The sequence below is a fragment of the Lissotriton vulgaris genome, chromosome 7 (assembly GCF_964263255.1).
Source record: "Lissotriton vulgaris chromosome 7, aLisVul1.2, whole genome shotgun sequence".
Lineage (NCBI taxonomy): Eukaryota > Metazoa > Chordata > Amphibia > Caudata > Salamandridae > Lissotriton > Lissotriton vulgaris.
In genome coordinates this window covers 118244061-118264804 of record NC_141695.1, presented here as the reverse complement: position 1 = coordinate 118264804, position 20744 = coordinate 118244061, and the positions used below count along the sequence as shown (strand labels likewise).

General features: G+C 46.3%; 1 protein-coding gene across 1 annotated transcript in view; it reads right to left on the bottom strand.

Moving 5' to 3' along the window:
• Nucleotides 1–1481: 1481 nt before the first annotated feature.
• LOC147700962 (urokinase plasminogen activator surface receptor-like) overlaps nt 1482–20744 on the bottom strand; it is a 181669-nt gene continuing 162406 nt past the window's right edge. Inside the window, exons 6-7 of the mRNA XM_086929791.1 lie at nt 15937–16068; nt 1482–6324 (exon numbers count right to left, since the gene is read on the bottom strand). Of these exons, the coding sequence (XP_086785917.1) occupies nt 6080–6324; nt 15937–16068 (377 nt within the window). The 3' untranslated portion in view covers nt 1482–6079. The remainder of the gene's footprint in view (nt 6325–15936; nt 16069–20744) is intronic.

Sequence of the window (20744 nt, the reverse complement as noted above, 5' to 3'; positions counted from 1 at the left end):
CAAAATCGCATTTTTTTGGTGATTTCTTAAAATTCCTTAATTGCAATTAGAATCGCAATTAAGAAATAATTTCCAATTCATTACTTTGGGCCAGGAGGCCTATAGGAATGAATGGGAAGGTATTCTCAATTTGCGATTTTCAATTTGAGAATCCCAAATTGAGAATAATTTAAAGGATGCAGGGGTGTCCAAAGGTCACCCTGTTGCACCCCTGAAATATGCATGGGTGCACATGTGGCGCACATACATGCCCTAAGGGTATGTATGTGTGTCACATGGCACTTTGAGAAATGCAAAAATGTGCATTTTTCAAGGAATTCGTAACTTACCACCAACTAGAAGTTGGTTGTATTTTGCGATTCCTTAAGAACAATTCGCAAACATTTTTGGCTTCATACATTGCATTAAGGAATTGCAAAATTTGCGATTCCATAAATGCAATTGCAAAATAAGGAATGGCAAATTTTGCGATTCCTTATTTTGCACAAGATTTTCCTTCATACATACCATTTCGCAAATTCGCATTCGCAAACGCCGAAATTCTGCGAATTTTGGAGTTTGCGAACGCAAATTTGCTTTATTCATATGGCCCATAGTGACTAGTATTTTTCTGACCAGTATTGACTTTTGCGAATCGACTTGTATACTAACAGGTCAGGATACAGAATTCCAAACTGTAGTGGGCCGCAATCAGACCTACCTCATCAATATTCCTGAGGTATGTCACAAATGGAGACTCTCTCTGATTGGATGTCATCACTGAGAGCATGGCCGGCCGAGGTCAGTAGACCATCAAGTCTGTGGTGGCATTTAAATAAAGCCCTTCTTTTTAGTAAAAGCAGCCCATTTTCTTTTAAGTAAATGGGTCTGCATTTAGGAAAAAAATTCAACTTTTTAGAAAAGTTTAAGATTTGATAGCGCTCTCTTGGACCACTGCGTACTCCTAAACAAACTTTTGTTTTACATTCACAAAGGGGAAGTGATCCCAAACGGAGATTTGAATGGGTTACAAGCCCTAATTGGGAGTCAGTAACTTTTCAGTCCCAAAACTTTGATACATTGCATTACGAATCGCTATTTGGAAGGGATACCCTAAACATGTCCCTTACAAATATATATACATAATACACTTTTAAACCCATTCATCAATTTGGTAACCTATTGCAAAATTGATATATGGATTTATTACATGCCAATAATCCATTTAGCAGTTGCAAACTCTGTGATGTAGTGAATTGCAAGGTTTGTGAGCACTAAATGGCTTTGTACACCTGGCCCTATATTTAGTTGAAAGTAGAGACTTGATCCATTGGATTCTTTAGAAATTCATCCCATCTTTTCAGAATATTTTCAGATAATCGTAATTCAAGACCTTATAGAGACCATCTAAGAGCCAAAGCAATATTGAAAGTGACTTTTTTTAGAAGTCTTTACACCACAAAAACGATACAAACACAACGCAGTTCTGAGTATGGTTTAATTCCATTCGTGGGGGGGGGGGGCTGTTGGCACTTCCCCAAAAGCACCACCCCCTAATTACAGTACACTGACTTTGCTGCATATAAAAATAGTAAACATTTTCTCTCTATGTACATCACTATAAGGATTAGCCTCTTCTGTGGGGCAGGGGCGTGGAGTTAGATCCCTGAGTTGGGCCTGATGGGGGAGTTTGTGGGGGCCCCAGAGCCTGAACATTTAATTTGCTGTGTCTGTGGGTCTCTGCCCCGTTTCCCTTTTCTCTTCATTAGCAGCTGGCGGTGCCTCAGAGAGTCTGATTGGGCAGGGGAGTCCCTCACTGGGCTCAGAATGTCCTTTTGTGCCCCTATAAAAGCCTGGAGCAGGACACAGATGCTGCAAGTCCTGCAGGCAGTCAAAGAGGGCTTGAAGGACTCTGTATGCATGTACGTGGTCATGGTATAGCGCCAACCTAACCAAAAAAAGGCAGAGCGCCCTACGGAATTTAAGGCAAGCATGCAGCCGAGTGACAGGAGAGGTACCTGGTCTCGGGGTATGTGTGAGAGTGACTTAATGGGACACTGCAAGAGGTTCTAAAATGGACAAGCAACTTAAAATTCTGCAGTGGTCATCCTTCAGAGCTCTATCGCTCCCTGACCTGGCAGACCCGACCCTCAAAGCCACTTCTTATGAAGATGATGCCTTACCATCATCCTTCATCGAAGCCCTCTCTGGGGATGCTCTCTTACCCCCAGTTACCATTGTCCCTCAATCAAGGCATCCCAGAAGCTCTCAAGACTGGTCAGATCCTCCATTCCTAAAGAAACCTTTACTGGTCCCTGATGACTTCCACACAACTGTCCATCACTCACCTATCGCTCATCCCTGATGATCTCCACATCAACTGTCCATCACTCACCTATCGCTCATCAGCAAGATCATTGAAAAGCGGCCTATGTTCAACTCCAAGATCACATCAATGATGCTCAGCTCACAGGTATCTGCATCTATATTCACCAACATGCTGATGATACACAGCTCTGCTTGAAAGGCTCCACTGCTTCCGACATTTCATCCCTCAAACGCTATCTGCATGTCATCCACATCTGGATGTCCAGCGCCTACCTGAAGCTCAGCCCAACCAAGACAGAATTCCCATTACTTGTCAAGAACAACGAACCAGATACAGTACAAACGCGGCTCAATGTCATGAGCCGTGACTGTTTCGAACCCCAAAAACCAACTTCATCATTCATAATACCATCACAGCCAGCACCCCTGCTCATCTTGCAGACAAGTTCACCGTCTCTTGTGGTTCTTGGCACACCCAGAGGCAGTAAGAATGAGAGGCAAGAGCAGACGTGAACCCATCAGCCCACCCATTGGCGGAACTTCATCATCTGGGTTGAAAGAACACCAGCCTGGTGTCTACTAGGTGTCTGTACCTCTACGCTCCAAGTACACGTTAGACATTTGAGGCCACTATTGACCTTAGCAACCCTTTTGTGTTTTTCATTAGTCCTTAGGCGTAGGGTGCTGTTAGGTCTCTAATCTTGCACCCCTTCCAGACCCTCTCCACATTTTGTATCTTCCCACACCCAGAGGCAGGACAACATCAGACTGGGGACTAAGAAGTGTAAAAAAAGAAAACAAGACAGCAGACCTTTCCCATCGATGCACTCTTCAGCTGCACGTGACAGGCACCGTTCACCAGTTCCCTCTGAGGCACCGAAATGCAGATGAGGTTCTCATTCTGGTTGTGAGGGCGCTGGCTATGCTCCGCACCTGCTTTGGGGCATGCGATAAGAATCCAGCCCACTCTCAATCCCAAACAATATCTGGCCCCTTTGCTGAGAGTGAAGTAAGCAATGCTTGGGGAGTTTGTAGGGGTGAGCTTAAAACGTTATGGCTTGGATGTGAAGAAGTAGCACTCTCAAGTTTCCTATGTCCATGCGTGAGTATCTCACCAGGCCCGTGTTTTATGTGCATTCTGGGATTTGTAGTCTTCATTCTATAATAGTAATAAGAGGAAATACAAAGTGTGAGACACTCACGCCTGGAACTGGGAAACTTGAAACCCACACGGGATTGGGACAGCAACTAGTCTACTGGGCTCAATGTATGTTCTATAGGGCCTCTATAGAAGGCTGTACGTGTAGATCTGTTGAGTAGCCCCTGTGTTTTTTGTGTGGCCCTTAGCCATTCCTCTTAATATTTTTTATTTTTTAGGAAACAGTGCATTCTGGAACTTGTAGTTTCACTTTTTACATTGCGTGGTTTACAAATCCAGGACAATAAAGTTCGACTGGACGGGCTCAAGTTATCCTACATGACAGGGGCCACTAGGCGGCGGTGTGAAGGTTCGTGTTCTCGAGTCTTGGCGTGAGCTAGAGAGTGTGGGCCCGGGGTTAATTCCAACAACTTAAAGGAGCTCTGGGGCCGTTGTTTGCGCTTCGCAGAGCCCAGGTACCACTCAAGTGACCTTCAGTTTGGGCGTTCATGAGGGGGGGGAGGGCAGATAAAACAACGTAGGGCTGCTGCTAGCACCGAGGGGGTGGGGGATACAAGGGTGTCAGGAGCCAGGTTCGCACATTCCTGCTCGCCTCTTTCAGGGGTGCAAGGGGGCTGAGCCAGGGTGTGGAGAGTGAGGGGGAAGGGTCTGCCCTTCAGCCAGACCCCAGGAGCAGCTGTGGGAGGGGCAACGGTGGTGGGGGGAGGGGAGTAGTGTGTGTGTGTGTGGAGGGTAACATGCTCTCCTCGGTGTATTGAAGCAGACGAGGCGTTCTCTAATTAAGGTCATAGAAGCAGGGTGCCTTCAGGGCGCATGGGGAGTGTGTGGGGTGGAGGGAGCCTGGAGGGTTGGGCAGAGGGAGTTGGCTGTACTGTTTTACAATCCGGTAGATGCTGTTTCAGACAGTAGTTTGGACAGAGCACAGAACCCCCTTTAAATCACTAGAAAGCAAGGAGGCAACACATAGAGAGAGCCGGGTGAGTGTTTGGGGTGAAGACGCAAGGCCTGGAATGTGCCCAGCACGGGTACTTTCCTGGGTGAGGGGAGTGATGTTTCTCCCCTAAGAAAGAGGGCAAGGCTGCCCCTCAGGGGCGAGGGCTGCAGAGACACTGCCCCAAGACAAGAAGGGGAGGAAGCAAGGGGTGCTTCCCTGGGGGCTCGGCGGAGGATGAGGGTGTCCGCCAGCACTCCCTGCTCGCCAGCCTCTGCAGCCCAGCGCCTGTCAAGCTCTTCGTGGCGAAGAGATTAAAAAATGCGGTCCGGCAGCATTTCAGAGCTTTTCGGGCGTGTTATTATGGACACCACGAGACTTAGAGTACAGCAAGGAAATACTTCTCTGAGAGATGCAGGGGGTGCCCCGGGCGCAGTGACGCATAAGGGCACCATCAGGTACTAACAACCCATCGGCCCAACGAGACACCCGCCTACATTGCAGCTCCGAGAACAGGTGTGTCCAACGTTGGGCCAGGAGGCCTGAGTCTGGGCCACTTTTTCAGAATATCCCCATGAAAATGCGCATAGTGTATCTTGTTTACATTGCTGGTACTCACCCTAAAAATCGGGTATGGGCCTCGCTCTCCTGGGCCTAAACTGGTCACCGTTCTTGCAGAACCTCCTGGAGGAGGCCGGCAGGACATTAGCGGGGGAGCTGTAGATTTTGGAATCCATATGCGTATGAAGGTTAGTGTTCATACCTTCCAAGGGGCCTATGTAGCATGTGACACCTACTACTATTCCTTGCTTTTTATAAAACAGCCCAGTGCAGGCTGGAATTTGTAAGCCCAACATACAACGTTAAAAGCAAAACTGTAAATCCCATAATGCATCATGCTTTTTTCCCAGAAAGTTTTACCAGCAGATTGTTCAGCAATTGCTGAACCATTTTATTGAGATCAAATAAAGGTGGTTAGCGGTACATAGTGGTGACCACCGCACCAACCAACAGGAGCTAGTAGGGAATGTCTCCAAAGTGCTTTGAGTACAGGCCCTGATCGACAGTCCTTAGCTGTCCGCATGTGTCTTTGGCAGAAACCCTATGCATGCTGCATTTGACTAACAAGGCAAACAAGAAAAGGCACAACATGTTTTGACTGAAAGCTCGGCGGGTTCCCGAAACTGTTCCCTTTTGCAGCCAATCAAGCAGTGCCAACATCACTGACGCCACACTGATCGGTGCCGGATGGGCCTGGAGCGAAGGCAAGGACATTCCCAGCAGGTCAATGTTACTGTGAGTCTAGCAGCTGCAGGGCAGAATCAGTCACGTCTCTGGAAGGCAGCGAGGGTTGGGCAGTGAATCACATGGCATTCCATCCTCCTTAGAAGTCTTCAACTCAAGCCAATATTTGCAAGGTTGCATTTGGCGGGGCCACGTTTGCACCCATTCCTGTTCCCTCTTTTGTGGAACAAGTGCAAGTTCTTCCTCTGCTGTCTGTGCCATGATCCGCATCAGGGCGGCTCCTTCTGTGAGTCTGACGATGAGCCACCAGGAGGCTAACGCGTCAATGCACACCTCGCCCCAATCTCAGTAATCAGGCCTGTCCATCAGAGTTAATATAGGTTTATAAATATTTTTTATCTCTATAAATATATTGTTCAAGGGTGCTGCGTGTGCAGTTAGAGGATTATGCTCAGTATGCTGATGCAGAGGGTGGCCACCAGCAGGCCTCGGCTCCTCCATGGTCGCCAGCTACCACTGTAGTCCGCAGGGCAAGGGAAGGTGTTGGGCCACTTATTGCATAGGTTGCCAGCACAGCACTGGATCTCAGTGTTGGCAGGGATTCCCTGCACAGCAGGGAAGATGCTGGAGCACAGAGGCTCAGAGCAGCATCCCTTCTTCAACGTCTGCCGGTTCGGCCCCCCTACAGAGAATGGAGAGAGGTATGTATTAGGATAATGGCAAAGGGTATTTTCACTTCTCACTCAATATTCATGCTCCTGCCTGTCCTAAATGTTCTTTCCACTGCTTTCACCCCATCCCTGTTCATTGTGCTACACAATAAAAACAAGCACTGGTAAAGCCAGTAGGTCTCGCCTATGCAAGAGCTATTGGCTTTGCCAATTTGTTTTAGCAATGTTGTGCACCAGATTGGCTGTTGTTCGGCATGGCTAAAAGTTAGTAGGGTAAAGGAGTGGCGTGGAGTAGAGTGTCATAAAGTAGACTTATGTAGTGGTATAGAGTGGTGTGGAGTACAGTAGAGTTGAGTGTTGTGGAAAGTAGTTAAGTGGAGAGTCATGGAGGGAGTAGAGTGTCGTAGAGTAGAAGGATGTAGTGTTGAGTGGTGTATAGTGGAGCACAGTGTCAGAGCTGGGTAGAGTGTTGAGAGTGGAGGGGCATAGTGTCGTGGAGGGGTGTACAGAAGAGTGGAGTGACATAGACAGCGTTGCGTAGAGTGGAGTAGAGTGTTGGAGAATAGAGTGGCGTACAGTGGAGTAGATTGTCAGAGTGCCGTGGCATGGATTGGAGTGGAGTAGTGTGTCATAGAAGAGAGTGGAATAAAGTGGCATGGAGTGGTAGAGAGGGAGTTGCATAGAGCATTGTAGAGTAGTGTCTTAAAATGGCATAGAGTGGAGTAGAGTGTTGTAGAGTGCAGTATCACAGGGTGGAGTACAGTGTCAGTCGAGCAGAGTTTAATGGAGTAAAGCATCATAGAGTGGAGAATCATGGAGTGGAGTGTCGTAGAGTGGAGTGCATTAGGGTGCCCTAGAGGGAAGTGGCATACAGTACAGTGGTGGAGAGTAGATTGGAATAGAGTGCATTGGTGTGGAGTGGATTGATTTGGAGTAAAGTGGTGTAGAGTGCATTGGCGTAGAGTGCAGTGATGTAGAGTAGCTAGAGTGCAATGGCATAGAGTAGATTGCAGTAGTGCAAAGTGCAATGGCGTAAAGTAGAGTAGGGAAGAGTTGAGTAAAGTGGCGTAGACTGAAGTGGCATAGAGTGGAGAAGTGCAGGGCAGCATTCAGAGGTGTTGAATAGAGTGGTGTGGAGTGCAGTGGCGTAGAGTGCAGTGGCGTGGAGTGGCGTTGAGTTGAGTGGTGCAGAGTAGAGTGCAGAGGCATAGAGTGCAGTCACACAGAGTAGTGTGTCAAAGTGGTGCAGAGTAGAGTAGTGCAGATTAGAGTGGTTCAGAGAGCAGTGACAGAGTACAGTGTTGCAGAGTAGAATAGAGTGGCAAAGAATGCATTGACGTAGAGCACAATGGTGTAGATTGACAAAGTATGCAGTGGCATAGAGTGCAGTGGCATAGAGTAGACTGTTGTAGAGTATAGTGGCATAAAGTGTAGAGAGGCACAATAGTTGGCATAGGTACAGTGGCATAGTGTGCATTGCTTTTGAGTAAAGTGGTGTAGAGTGAATTGGCGTATAGTGCAGTGGTTTACAGTAGAGTGGCATGGCATAGAGTGCAGTTGTGTAGAGTAGATTGTTGCAGAGTAGAGTGAAGTGGAGTGATGCAGGGTAGAGTGTAGCAGTTCAGGGTAGAGTGCAGTGGTAAAGAGTACAGTGATTGAGTAGATTGTTGCAAAGTAGAGTGAAGTTGCATAGAGTGTAAATGTAAATGTATTTGAGCTTATATAGCGCACAGCTACAAACAAAGGGTTTCCCGGCGCTTGCTTAGGGAACCCGTCCTGGTATTCCCCTGTGAGATAACCCCGGCAGGGTATCCACAAGGTGAAAGCCAGGCATCCCGCCGCGAGGGGCCGTTGTGGAGATTAAGCAAGCTATTGCCCAGAGTCGCAGAGTGTGAACCCATGAGTCGAGAAGACACCGGAGTGAGAATTATCGAGTCCGTGGATTTTTTGAGCCCAAGACCCGCCGAGGCGGGGAATTGAACCCTGGTCCAGGGCCGATCTCAGCTTCCGGGTCTGCCACCTCTAACCCCTGAGCCACACTTCTCCACATAGTGCAGCAGGATAGAGTAGAGTGTCGTAGAGAGCAGTGGTGCAGAGTAGATTAGATTGGCTTGGAGTGCAGTGGCTTAGAGTGCCGTGGCACAGAGTTAAGTTGTGTAGAGGTGAGTAGCGTAGAGTGGCATAAAGTAGAGTGGCAGAGAGTGCAGTGTTGCATAATATACTGCATTAGAGTGCAGGGGTGAATAGTAGAGTGGCGTGGAGTGCATTGATGAAGAGTGCAGTGGCGCAGACTAAAGTAGCATGAAGAGCAGTGGTGCACAGTAGAGTGTCATAGAGGAGTGCAGTGGCCCAGAGTTGAGTGGCATAGAGATCAGTGACATAAAGTGGTGCAGAGTAAATAGAGTGGCACAGAGCTGGTGGCGTAAAGTATAGTGGCGTAGAGTGATTTGGTGCAGAGCAGATTGGCATAGAGAGCATTGGTTTTGAGTAAAGTGGTGTAGATTGCATTGACGTTGAGTGCCGTAGCTTTGAGTGCAGTGTTGCAGAGTAGTTTGACATAGAGTGGCGTGGTGCAAAGTGGTGTAGAGAGCAGTGGCTCAGAGTGCAGTGGCACATAGTAGAGTAGTGTGGGAGTAGAGTGAATTGACATACAGTAGAGTGCAGTGGTTTAGAGTAGAGAGGCAGAGAGGCATAGGGTGGAGTGGTGCACAGAAGAGTGCAGTGTGGAGTGGTATAGTGTGGAGTGGTGCAGAGTAGAGTGCAGTGGCGTGGAGTGGTGCAGAGTATATTGGAGTGGGGTAACGTGGAGTATCCATGGTAGGGTAGTGTACTGCCATTACAGACAGGACATCTAAAATGTAAGTTATATTTGTACTCACATACAGTTTTATTGATAACATTATACAGCGCAAAAACGATAAAGTGTGGAAATGATATCACCTAATTGATTGATTTGATTGTTGTTGGAGCTGGCACTTTCTGGTTGGCTACGATGATAACCCAGCTAGGCAGAACCTACCACTCCTGCCAGGGGTCATAGATTACACTCACTGTATAACCTGCGCTCACCCATTGATAGCTTTGTACCAATAAGTCAGGCTTATCACAGAGGCAATGTGTAAAGCATTGGCACAGCACTCACTCACGAGGAGTACCTTGAACGTCATAAAAGAGACTTCACACATGATGTATGAAAATAATGTTTGTATTCAACACATATACTAATCAACACAACATGAATATTATGTATTTCTGTGCATAAATCACATTCGTAATTATTACTAGCAGTACTAGGCCCAGTCGTGTTCAAACAACATCAGTAATATGCACACTTGGGAAAGATCCTTAGATAAACCCCACTCTAGCACCCGGATGTGGTACCATCCATTGTCTACCCCAGGCCACCCCAACGATTCTAATAATTCAATGCCACAAAATTAGAGGGTGCACCCGAGTCGCAACAATATCAGAAATATGTATATACACCAAATATACCACTTTTTAGTAGCACTGTGGGCCAAGGCTGTGCAGGGAAACCCAAATCCAAACGTAACACTTTTCTGGCAAGAAATCAAGGTATCAGGCAAACCATCATCCAGTGTCGTGAGTCACAGGTGGGTGCCCCACTTTAAGTTTCACACCTTCACCCTCCAACTCACCCCAACTATACAACACACACAGATTGCCGACACCTCCTCCTCCCCCTTCCGGGCACTAGGCTGCATATGGCTGTAGTCATAATTGAAGTCACTCTTATTCAGGGTCTCAGGAAGCAGGTGGGGGTAGGTAGCAAGGTCAATTAGGAGGCAGACAGCAAAAGGGGTTTGGCAGCTGCTTAAAGTTCACCCACAACATGTGGAGCAGACACTGGCTGAGGGCAATAGGTGGTCACACCAAAGGGGTCCCCAAGGGACTTTCAGCACCAGCCCAGTTCTGTGAAGTATAAAAACAAAGAGTTGCAAATTCCCTACCTCTTTGGAAATGAGGCAACCCTCTGGTGCATGTCGATATTGGTCGCACCAGACAATTCCGGTCACACACACAGGCGCAAGTTCAGCAATGCCTCATGAGGTAGAATGAAGCACTAGCTCTGAGGGTTGCAACCTGTGAATCAGATACCACATGCAATGAGCATGTAGTCAGTGTGTCACACGAGAAAGATGCAGAACGGTTGATGAAGCAGGCCACCCGCTCACCACCACTTAGGCGTGCCAAGGTCCCCACAATGAGGAAACCGCACACCTTAGATGCAGGCAAGACTATGGAGCTCCACACCAGGTTACCCGATCTCCAGGCACACTACAACGGGCCGTATGTTTCAAAATCCTCTTTTGTGATTCTCAAATAGCGATTTTTTGCGAATCGCTATTTGAGAATCACAAAATGCTATGTATGTAAGATTTGCAATAAATGTTGCGAATCCTACATATTGCTTAATTGTGAATCTCAAATTGCTATTCGCAGTTAAGGAATACCTCCCCATTCATTCTTATGGGCCACAGGAATGAATGGGAAGACATTCTCAATTTGCGATTAGCAATTAGAGAATGCAAAGTGAGAATGAAATTTCAAGGGTGCAAGGGTGTCAAAAGGACACCCTGTTGCACCCCTGAAATAAGCCTGGGTGCATATGTGGCGCATGTATGTGCTTCACATTACACTTTGAAAAATGCAAAAAAGTGCATTTTTCAAAGAAATCGCAAATTACCAACAACTTGAAGTAGGTGGTAATTTGCGATTCCTTAAGGCCAAATTGCACATTTTTGGTGCTTCTTACATTGCATTTAAGGAATCGCAAATTTTGTGATTCCTTATTTTGCACGCAGATTTGCCTTCATACATAACATTTAGCAAAATTGCGATCGCAAACGCCAAAATGCGATTTTGCTTGATAAATATGGCCCTTAGTTCCAAGCTCACACCACACTACCAGTTGTAAACCAGCAGAGGCACATGAGAGGGCATCATTCTCCAGGTAGATGGTGTTGCTGCCTCGTAGGAGACCCTTGATGTCCCTGATATCTCTGAGAGAACAGGGGGTAAGCTCGAGCCCTTGGAGAGCACACTTCAGGGTGCCACACAGCAGCAGGTAGCCGGCCCTTTTTAATGGCAGTAATCCTCCTTGTGCACAAAAGAGTCCTCTGACAATGTGCACTACGTATTTCCAGGTTCTCTGGTCCCACGTCCCCACAAGCGTATTTCACCTTTTGCTGCAGGATGAGGCCATTAGTTATACTGAAGTGTGCCTTTAAAGTTAGGTGTTGTTCATAGAGTCTCACTTTGAACTACAGATGTAATCCTTAATTTATGTCCTGTCTGCCTTGAGGCCATGGAGTGCAGATCTTGATCTTTAGTGGGGCCTCGTTCTGGCTCTGGAGGCCAAGTGTCAAATCCTTCTCCTACAATTTCTGCAACCAGGGCCGTAAATGGCAGAGGCCAGTAGTTCTAATTGAATGCCCCGTGTTTTATAGCTGTTGCTGTGGAATGCCCAAATGTGCTCCCTCAACCTCCAGTGCAGCCTGGAGTCAGCCCCAAGGCACATATTGAGTTTGAGAGCATGGAAATGCCCACGTTTTAGTAGTGACATTTCTACGCAAATCACGACAAAGTCACCTTGAACATCGGCAAGGGGTTGTCCCTGCAAATCGAATGATAGTAAACATCATGAGGCTGCCCCACTACAATTCATATTGCAGAATGAAGTAATATCAGGAATTTCTCTGTGTCAGCTATTGGGAGAGAAAACCTCATAGGTCGTAAAAACACACATGGTTATTCCTCTCTACCTGGACGGGGGACACACATGTGCACCTACCCTGCCTCTGACCTACCACTCACTTTACCCTTAGGACATACCCTTGGGGTACTCGGGTGAAAGTGAAAGGTTCCATCAGGATGGCTAGTGACTTTGGCAGGCCAGTCCGAGTAACCACGCAATGGGGCGTTTCTCCCTGCAATGGCAGGTCACATATTTAAAAGCATCATTGGTGCAGAGAACCCATCATCCTGCAATGGCAGGCCAGACACGTTTGTAGAGACACGAGGGAAGCACCACTTCCTAATGTTTGTCGGAAGATGCACGCACTTTCGTACTATCTTTACAGTGCTGAAGTTCCCCAGGCCCTAAGACCCTAATAATAGAATCGGTCACAACCGATAAGTGTCTCATAGGGAGAGCCGACCCCCTAGGTAGACAAAACCCACATGGGGGTCACTCCCTACCTTGGCAGTGCATACGCAGATGCCCCTACTCAGCCATTCACCAACGCCGGTTTGGTGGTACTGAACACCCAACTCAGGGCAAGCTATGGCGTGAGAGCGGCTAAACTGAGTATGAGACATTTTCGGCAGGCTACTTATTAGCCAAGATTGCACCTGTCCTGGTTATGAGGTGTACCTTTTTACGGGGCAGTCACAGGTGTGCCCTCTAACTCAATCAAGTAAGTGCCCTATTCTGAAATGTGCAGGAAGGGCACGCTCACTTTTTCGCTGCAGTACAGGGGTAAAGTGCCTAGAGTCCTATGGTCAGGTAAAATAGTTGGCAAAAACCATACAGTCAAAAAGCAACATTTTTCAAGGACATTTCCCTAAGAATATCCAACAAACGCCAGCACAGCTCATTTACAGATGTTTACATTTTGTGTGCTACAAAAAAATTAACATCTATATAGCCGTCCTCAAGGAGCTCCCTCGCCAGCACGATTGTCACATAAATCCTCTCACTTTAAAGTGAAAGAAAGAAAAATAAACAACAAACTCCCTAGAAGGCACATTCCGACATTTGACCTATGTCTTTGAATGCACAGCAAATGTGACGAGATAAGAACAAGATTTAAAGGCCTGTTTACAGAAAACATGTTTGTGGAAGAATACAGTAAACAAGGTTTGAGCAACAGGAGTGCCGGATTCGAGCTAGACAGCCTAAAGAAAATCAAGCCAGCAAATAGAAAGCGAGAAAATGTGGGTTACAAAACACAAAGACACTACTAAGCAATAGCAGAATGCATTACTAGGTCAACTTTCTTAATCCCCCAAGATGTCTTTTGTGCTGTGGGAAGGCTGCGACCTAACAACCAAACCCAGGGTAGACGAACGAGCGGGGTCCAATCTCCTCTGTAATGCAGTAGAGAAAAAAGCAAGTGGGAGGTAGAGGTCCCAGCCCCCCATCACCCCTCAACCATGCAAGTGAAATGCCCCTGACAACATGGCAAGAAATTGAGGCAGGCTTAGACTCATCACTGTCCAAAGTTGTGAAAGAGAGGGGTAGGTCCTGGTCACTCACTGAAAGACCATGGACACAGTGCTGAGGGTTGAACATGCTCCGACCCCTCACCCCCGCTGACGGCTTAGCCGATAATAACTAATGAACTTCTAAACTTTGTAAAGACTCTCCTTCAGAGTGAGTGTCCAAAGCAGGGGCCCTGTCTTACTTTTGTATCCCTTGCAATTATGAAAAAGGTCAGGCAGCTGCATTACAGTGGATCAGGATCCAAGGAATGGATGGTGCACCGCTTGTCGCGTCTGACAGCACTCACACAGATCCAACCAGATCTCATTGGTTGAGTGAGCTCTCTGGTCCGTCTTTCAACCCTCAGGAAGTGAATGTATCTTCTCTTGTTCATCGGCCTGTCTCTACATCTGTGAAGCGAGATACCACTCATTTCCCAAAGGGGCACTCGAATGCCTTCTATCATCCAGTGCCACCACTTTAGGTGACATTCTGTGGTATGTGGCTCCGCTTTGGGAAGATATCCCAGATGCCATTTACCCAGGAATTCATATCGCCCTTCTAGTCTACTAGCTTGGTGGAAGCCACAACGGGTTCCCCTGACTCTGGAGACTGCACAAGCCAGGCCTTTCAGTTTCTTCCCAGAGAGCATCACGAGGCATTGACAGCCGCCGATGATGGCAATGAAATCAGAAAGCATCTAAGTGTGGAACACCATTGTGTAGAACATCCCATATTTGTAGTCTCCACCAATGAGAAAGAAGGGGGAAAGAATGCCACAGTGCCATGGCCTCTCTCTCCCACTCAGTACTCAACCCACAGTGGGGGCAGCCAAGGGCTCTGTTTTTTGGGAATAACCTTGAATTATAATTCAAAAGTGTTAGCCTTCACATTTCCAATCCTCCTTCAGTTGGTGTTTTGCGACCAGAGTTTAGTACATGTGTTCCTTAGTGCTTCATATTTGTAGCTTCTCAGTGTAGAAACCTGAGAAGAAAAAGACATCTTTGAATGAACCAACATGAACTGTCTTGACAGTGGGGCTCATGGTGAGTAAGACTGAGAAGGGCGTGACTAAGATGGCTGACGGGCGCCTGGAACATACGAATGTCAGGGTGTCGCCATCTTGAAAGGGATCAAATGGTTATGAAGGGAACAGAAGAGAGGGATGCAATCACAGGGTTAGTTCAAAGATCCTGATGAAGGCAACACTGATGACAAATAGAGATGAAACTGGCCCGGTAACGTACAAGTAAGGCTTACAAAAAACACCTACAGTATTGATCTGGATGTGGTATGAATACATTATCCAGTTTCAACTCCATCTCTCCCCTCCCTGCTTTATCTCCTCTACTGCATTTCCTCTCCTTTTCTTCCTACATTCATTCTTTCTCATCGTACCCTCTCTTTCCCTTCGCTTTCTGATGTTGGGCCAAATTCAATTTGAATATTGTTGTTAAAGTGAATATTTTATATTTTCTAGATTTAAATTTAATTGTCAAAGGTAGAAATGTTTTGTGCAAAAGCCACAATAAAATTATAATCCTATCCTAGTTGAAGAGTGGGGTATCAAATGTTTACTGAGCTAGCCAGTGGTGGTGACAAATACAGTCCTTTGTCTCTGTTAATAGCTCTTGAAGAAAGTTGCTTCCAAGCACCTATTTTACATTTGTGGCAGGTATTTGTATGTCAAGGCCAGTATAAGTAGAACTGGTAGAATCAACAAACGGTAGTGGGGCTGACCATGGGTACAGGAAGTACTGCTACAGGAGTATTATTGTATACTCTTTATTACCTGTGTGAATCAATCCGAAAACATCAAACTCCCTATTAGTAAAAGTGTGACGAGGGCTCAGTTGTTTTCATTTGTACTAATTGTATATTATTATTTCCTAAATATTCACATTTTTAGTTTCCTTTTGGATGTTTTGGGTGGAGTTCAAAATGGCATGGACTTAAGAGTAGTACATGGGTACTAGCGCCAAGACGCCTCGGCATTCGTTGCACTTTACAAATGTTTACTTACTTATTACTTTGCATACCCCAAAATATCTATCTGGAAAGGATCAGTATGTTGATCTCATTTCAAATCTAAACCCACAACAGTAAAACAGCCAAAGCTATTAGCGCCAAGATGCAAATGTATAATAATAATAAATGGAGAAAACATCACTTCAAAGGTATTTTAAAGTAGTCTAAAATATTATTACATGATTTAGCTAAACAAAAGGGGACATGTCGTGGTAAAAATGGATAGTGAGCACACTCTTATTCAAGTACCAGCTCCAAGCCCAACCACAATATCAAAAAATGAACAAGAGATGGGTGGCCACCCTACGTTTGGACCCCAAAGCCATGCTCCAGGCAACTGAGCGAATAGATGTCGCCGCGGACTTACCGAACATCTGGAAGCAGCGAGCCAGGCTGCCATTGCATCTAACCACTGACTGCTTCTCAAGAGCACACTCATTCCTGCCGGTCTCATTGCAACCCCAGCATGTGATGCCGTTGTGATATGGGGGCTTGGTCGCTGAAAGGAGAAAGGAAAAATGTCAGACCAGGCCGACGCGTGTCGACGTCTATCTTAGCTAATACAACCACATCATTTACTGATTTAAAATAAAAATATTTATTAACTATAGTGCCATATTTACATTGAGGAAAATGTAGACAAAGCAGTAGCTTGGCCTGATTTCAAGGCAGAAGCAATACCATCCTTTAAACTGGGACAAATCCTGGGCCTTATTCATTAACTGCATTTTGTAATATGCTTCGTATACCCCAATAGTACTACAATCGTACTACAAAATGCTATTTACAAACTTACATGGTGAGGTTACATCTCTTATATCGTTTTCTGTGTGGAGATCTCAAATCAGACTGGTAGTGTCTCCTCATACGTAAGTGTATGTTTTAGTATTAAATGTGTGAGGGACAGAGGGGATTGGCTGGAAAATGAGGAAAACATACGCTTAAAGGGGAGAAGATTAGGAAGGAATAAGGAGTGGTATAAGAAGGCTTAGAGAGTGGTATTAGGAGGAGCATGCACACATCCACAAAATAGTAACCCCACTGCTATTCAGAAGCTGCAGTTCTAAAGTTATTACAGCCAAAAAGGTAAAAGTACATTATTCCCGCTCAGAACTGAAGGAAGTCCAGCACCCCAAATGGCCAACCACTGATACCGCAACACCCTCCCATGGAGTGAGGGACTTAAAATAAAACCCAGTAGGAAAGAATACTAAATTAAATTAAATAATGTAAAATAGTTAAACATATACATACTTTAAATTTAATGTAAAATATATGTAACACTAAAACATTTATAATTTCATAATAAAACTTTTTAATACCCTTTCTTGAATTTTTAAATTAATATGACATTAAATTTTAATAAAATATAATTAAATTATGTTAAACTAATTCCATACACTACTTTTAATAATTCTTAATGCATAATAAAAACTTTATTATACTTTAGATGGGAATTGATTTTTTTTATTTAAACTTAAGCAAAATATGTTTTATTCAATTTCATATATATGACAGAATCTATGCGTCTCTGCTGTTGGCTGGAATATCAAAGGGACACGCAACTGCCCCTCACATTTGTATCCCTGGATGCAGAGAAAGCGATTGATTCCATACAGTGGGATTATCTCCTTCGGGGCATGGTCAGGCTGGGAATTTCCCCCACTGTCTGTCTTTGGGTATGTCTCTTATACCACAACCTGGTGTCAAGGTTCATGGTGAATGATACCTTCTTGAAGAAGTGTAGACTGAATAAAAGGACATCCCAGGGATGTCCCCTCTCGCTACTCCTGTTCACACTGTGTCGGGAGCCTCTGGCCTGCTAGCTGAGGGTCAGGAGAGATTTGGGTCATCTTTCCAAAAGTCATAGGAGAAGAGGAACATCTTTCCCTGTACGTGGACGATACATTACTATAATTTTACAACATGGTTGTTTTGATCCCGACAGTCCTTTCAGTGTTACAAAATGTTGACAGATACATAGGATATAAAATCAGCTTAGGATAAACCAGTACCATACCAAATGGGCGCTTGGCCCCTGGATGTACTTATCCCATCCCAGATAGTGAGCACTAGGGAAGCTTTCTAATCCCTGGGGCTGGAAATAAGGTTTTCCAAACAGCGATTGGTCAAAGGGAACATGAAGGCAGTCAATTAGACCTTTCAGCAGGATGTCGACTGCTGGAGGTAGGTACACCTCTTGATTATAAGAAGAGTGGCCATATTTAAGATGATTACCTTGCTCAAATTCCTATAGAATACCCCATAGCCGATCCCCAAAGAATTGTTTTTAATAAAGTTGATACATGCTTTTCACCCTCCTCTGGGATGGAGGCCCCCTGCGCATCGCCTTTCGAACCCTGCAGATGAATGTATATAATGGGGGCATCCCACTTCCAGACCTAAGGACGCACCGTTCACACTTCGTAAGCCCCACAAACAGTACCCTTGAGTCCTGGGGTAAGACCATCACCGTAGGTTGGAGAGACAAACTCTCCTTGTAGATCCCGCTTTCGACAGGGGACACGCTAAAGGAACTCTGAGGACTGCCAAGGAAGACCCATTGGGACTTGATCAGGATCTCAACGCTCATTGACCTGGGGAAGGAAGGGGGGGATTAAATCCTTCACCAGAGCTACCGGCAGAGTATGATCTGCATGATACATACCTCTTCCAATACATTCAAATACACAATGCCCTGCAAGCAGAGGACGTACCTTGGGAAACAATGGAGTTCAGTAGACCCCTAGAAAGTAGGATACACAGGGGCACAAACTCCTAACCATCTACGATGTGGAGTGGACGCAGGCATCTTTATCCGTGTTGTTAGTTCTTGTCCACACCTACAGGCATAATGTACATGGACATCTATAGGATTTCGGGGGTGCCAGGCCAAACATAGGAGTCCATTAGGCCATCCCGGTGGAAACTGGACCGTCCGCCACGTGTGCGGCGGTTCCGCCATTGCAATTATGATGCGCCCGCCACAGTGGCGGGCGCATCCAGCATTTTTAACATTGTGGCGGGCGGTGTTCTCAGCACCGCCCGCCGCAATGCTAAAAATGCACGGTTTACATTTCAATGCACAACATGAGAGGCACCGCGCGGTGCCTGTCATGTTGTACATTGAAATGCTGGGGGGTACCATAGGTACCCCCCCATGTGCACCCCCTATCCCCCTTTGCCTGGGGGGCCGCAACGGGCCCCCAAAGCAAAGACCATATGCCTTTCCGTGGCTGTATTGCCTCCACGGAAAGGCATACCCCGAAGCCCATCCTAATATGGCTGGGGGTATCTGATAGACACCGCCACCATATTAGACCTTTTCTGCCGCAGTCGCCTTGCGACCGCGCTGGAAAAACGGCAGACGGTCTTTCCATCCACCGCGGTCCCCCTAAATTGCTGGTGGATGGTGACGGATGGCGGACGGATTGCCACCGCCTGCATGGCGGTGGTGATCCGTCCGCCATCCTAATGGACCCCATAATTTGGGTCCCCATGCTTGGATAAACTCTGAATTCATCATCCCTTTCCAGCTCATTCCCAATTTCAGCAACTAAGATTTGATCATTGACACAACCACGTTGTTGGCCCCCAATTCTTTAAGGGGTCCACAGTCCATCAGGGGGCAACCATTCAGTGCAAAGCTTTTGAATATTTATGATATTTTGGAGGCCGGGGGCCCCTTTTCATATTCTGAAGGGTGCCCCATCATTGGTGTGTTATGCCACTCTCTAGAACTGTCCTGAAAGCTTAATGATGGGACCCCTCGAAAGGTGGGGACCCTGGGCCAGAGCCCACTTTGCCCATGCCTTAACACGTCTCTGATAATGCATGGAGGCATTTACAGAGCTGGCAGCTGTTCTGGAGGCTGACATCCCTTTTATGCCACACTTCTTAATTCTGGGAATATTGGGAGATGTAGACCTCACCAGAAGGCAACTAATTCTGCTCCATAGGGTTCTGCATAGCAAAATGGGATGTAGCAGCAAGTGGGGAAGCTACAAAAAAGAATGGGAAACTGGCACAATGTGCTGCATAGAGGAAGAGAGAGTGGTTTACAAGGCAAGGGGTTGCCTGAGGAAATACCCAGGGTGCGGGGACAATGGCCAACCTACTATAATTTGGCCTGGGAGACCACGGTCACCTGGCCAGTCCTATCACCGAATGGGCAAATCGGGATAATTAGGGATGATGGGAGGGTGAGGCCAAGCCTGGACGACGGGGGAGAGAAGGAGGACGGCAAGATAAAGATCCGGCGTCCTCGCCCACCGCTTATCTCGCAACAGAATTGCCTTGTTGCCAATTGACAGACTAGTCGGAGGAACTGATAATCATCACATGTGAAATGGTGAAGTGTTTTGATTTGTTGGAAAAAGAAAACTGATAGAATTCTTTTTTTAAATTGTTTTTTATAGAGACGATCATGCCACACTTTTCCGCTTCTAAGTTCTGCAAACAAAGAAAAGTTGCTCACCTTTAACCCCATGCATGCTGCCGCGATTCTACGCCTGTGCGGCAAAATCGAGAGTGGGCGGGTTTATGACGGCCCCCAGCCATCATCAGCACACGAGCGCCGTAGTGCATGATGGATGGGAGCCATCATCAGCATGCAAGGGGTTAACTCTAGTTCTCTTCAAGGGGAATTCTCATCAAAAGTCATAAGCAATGAATTGTCCCTCGTGGACATCCCAGAGCACTTTTACAATCATATAAAACTCTACACACACAATTTTACCATAGTACATTACATATATGTTTGCAGCCTACAGAAAGGCTACATAGCCTAAAGGATGTAATTAGGGTTCAATTCCCGCCTCGGCGGGTCTTGGGCTCAATTTCCGCGGACCTGATAATTCTCGCCTCGGTGCCTATTCTAATCATGGGGCCCACTCCGCAACTCTGGGCAATAGCTTGCTTAATCGCCACAACAACGCTAGGATGCCTGGCTTCACCTTGGGGGTGCCCAGGAGTGGGCACTTCACAAGGAAAAGCCAGGAAGGGTTCCACAGCAGTATGCGTACAAGTGCCTGAGATACCCCTCGGGGTCGATTCGGGCGCTATACAAATACTGCTGCATTTACATTTACAAACATATATGTAATGTTCTAGGGTGCAATCCTATATATATTGGTTTTTAGGAATGCTCTGAGATCCCCACGTGTAGGCGTGACT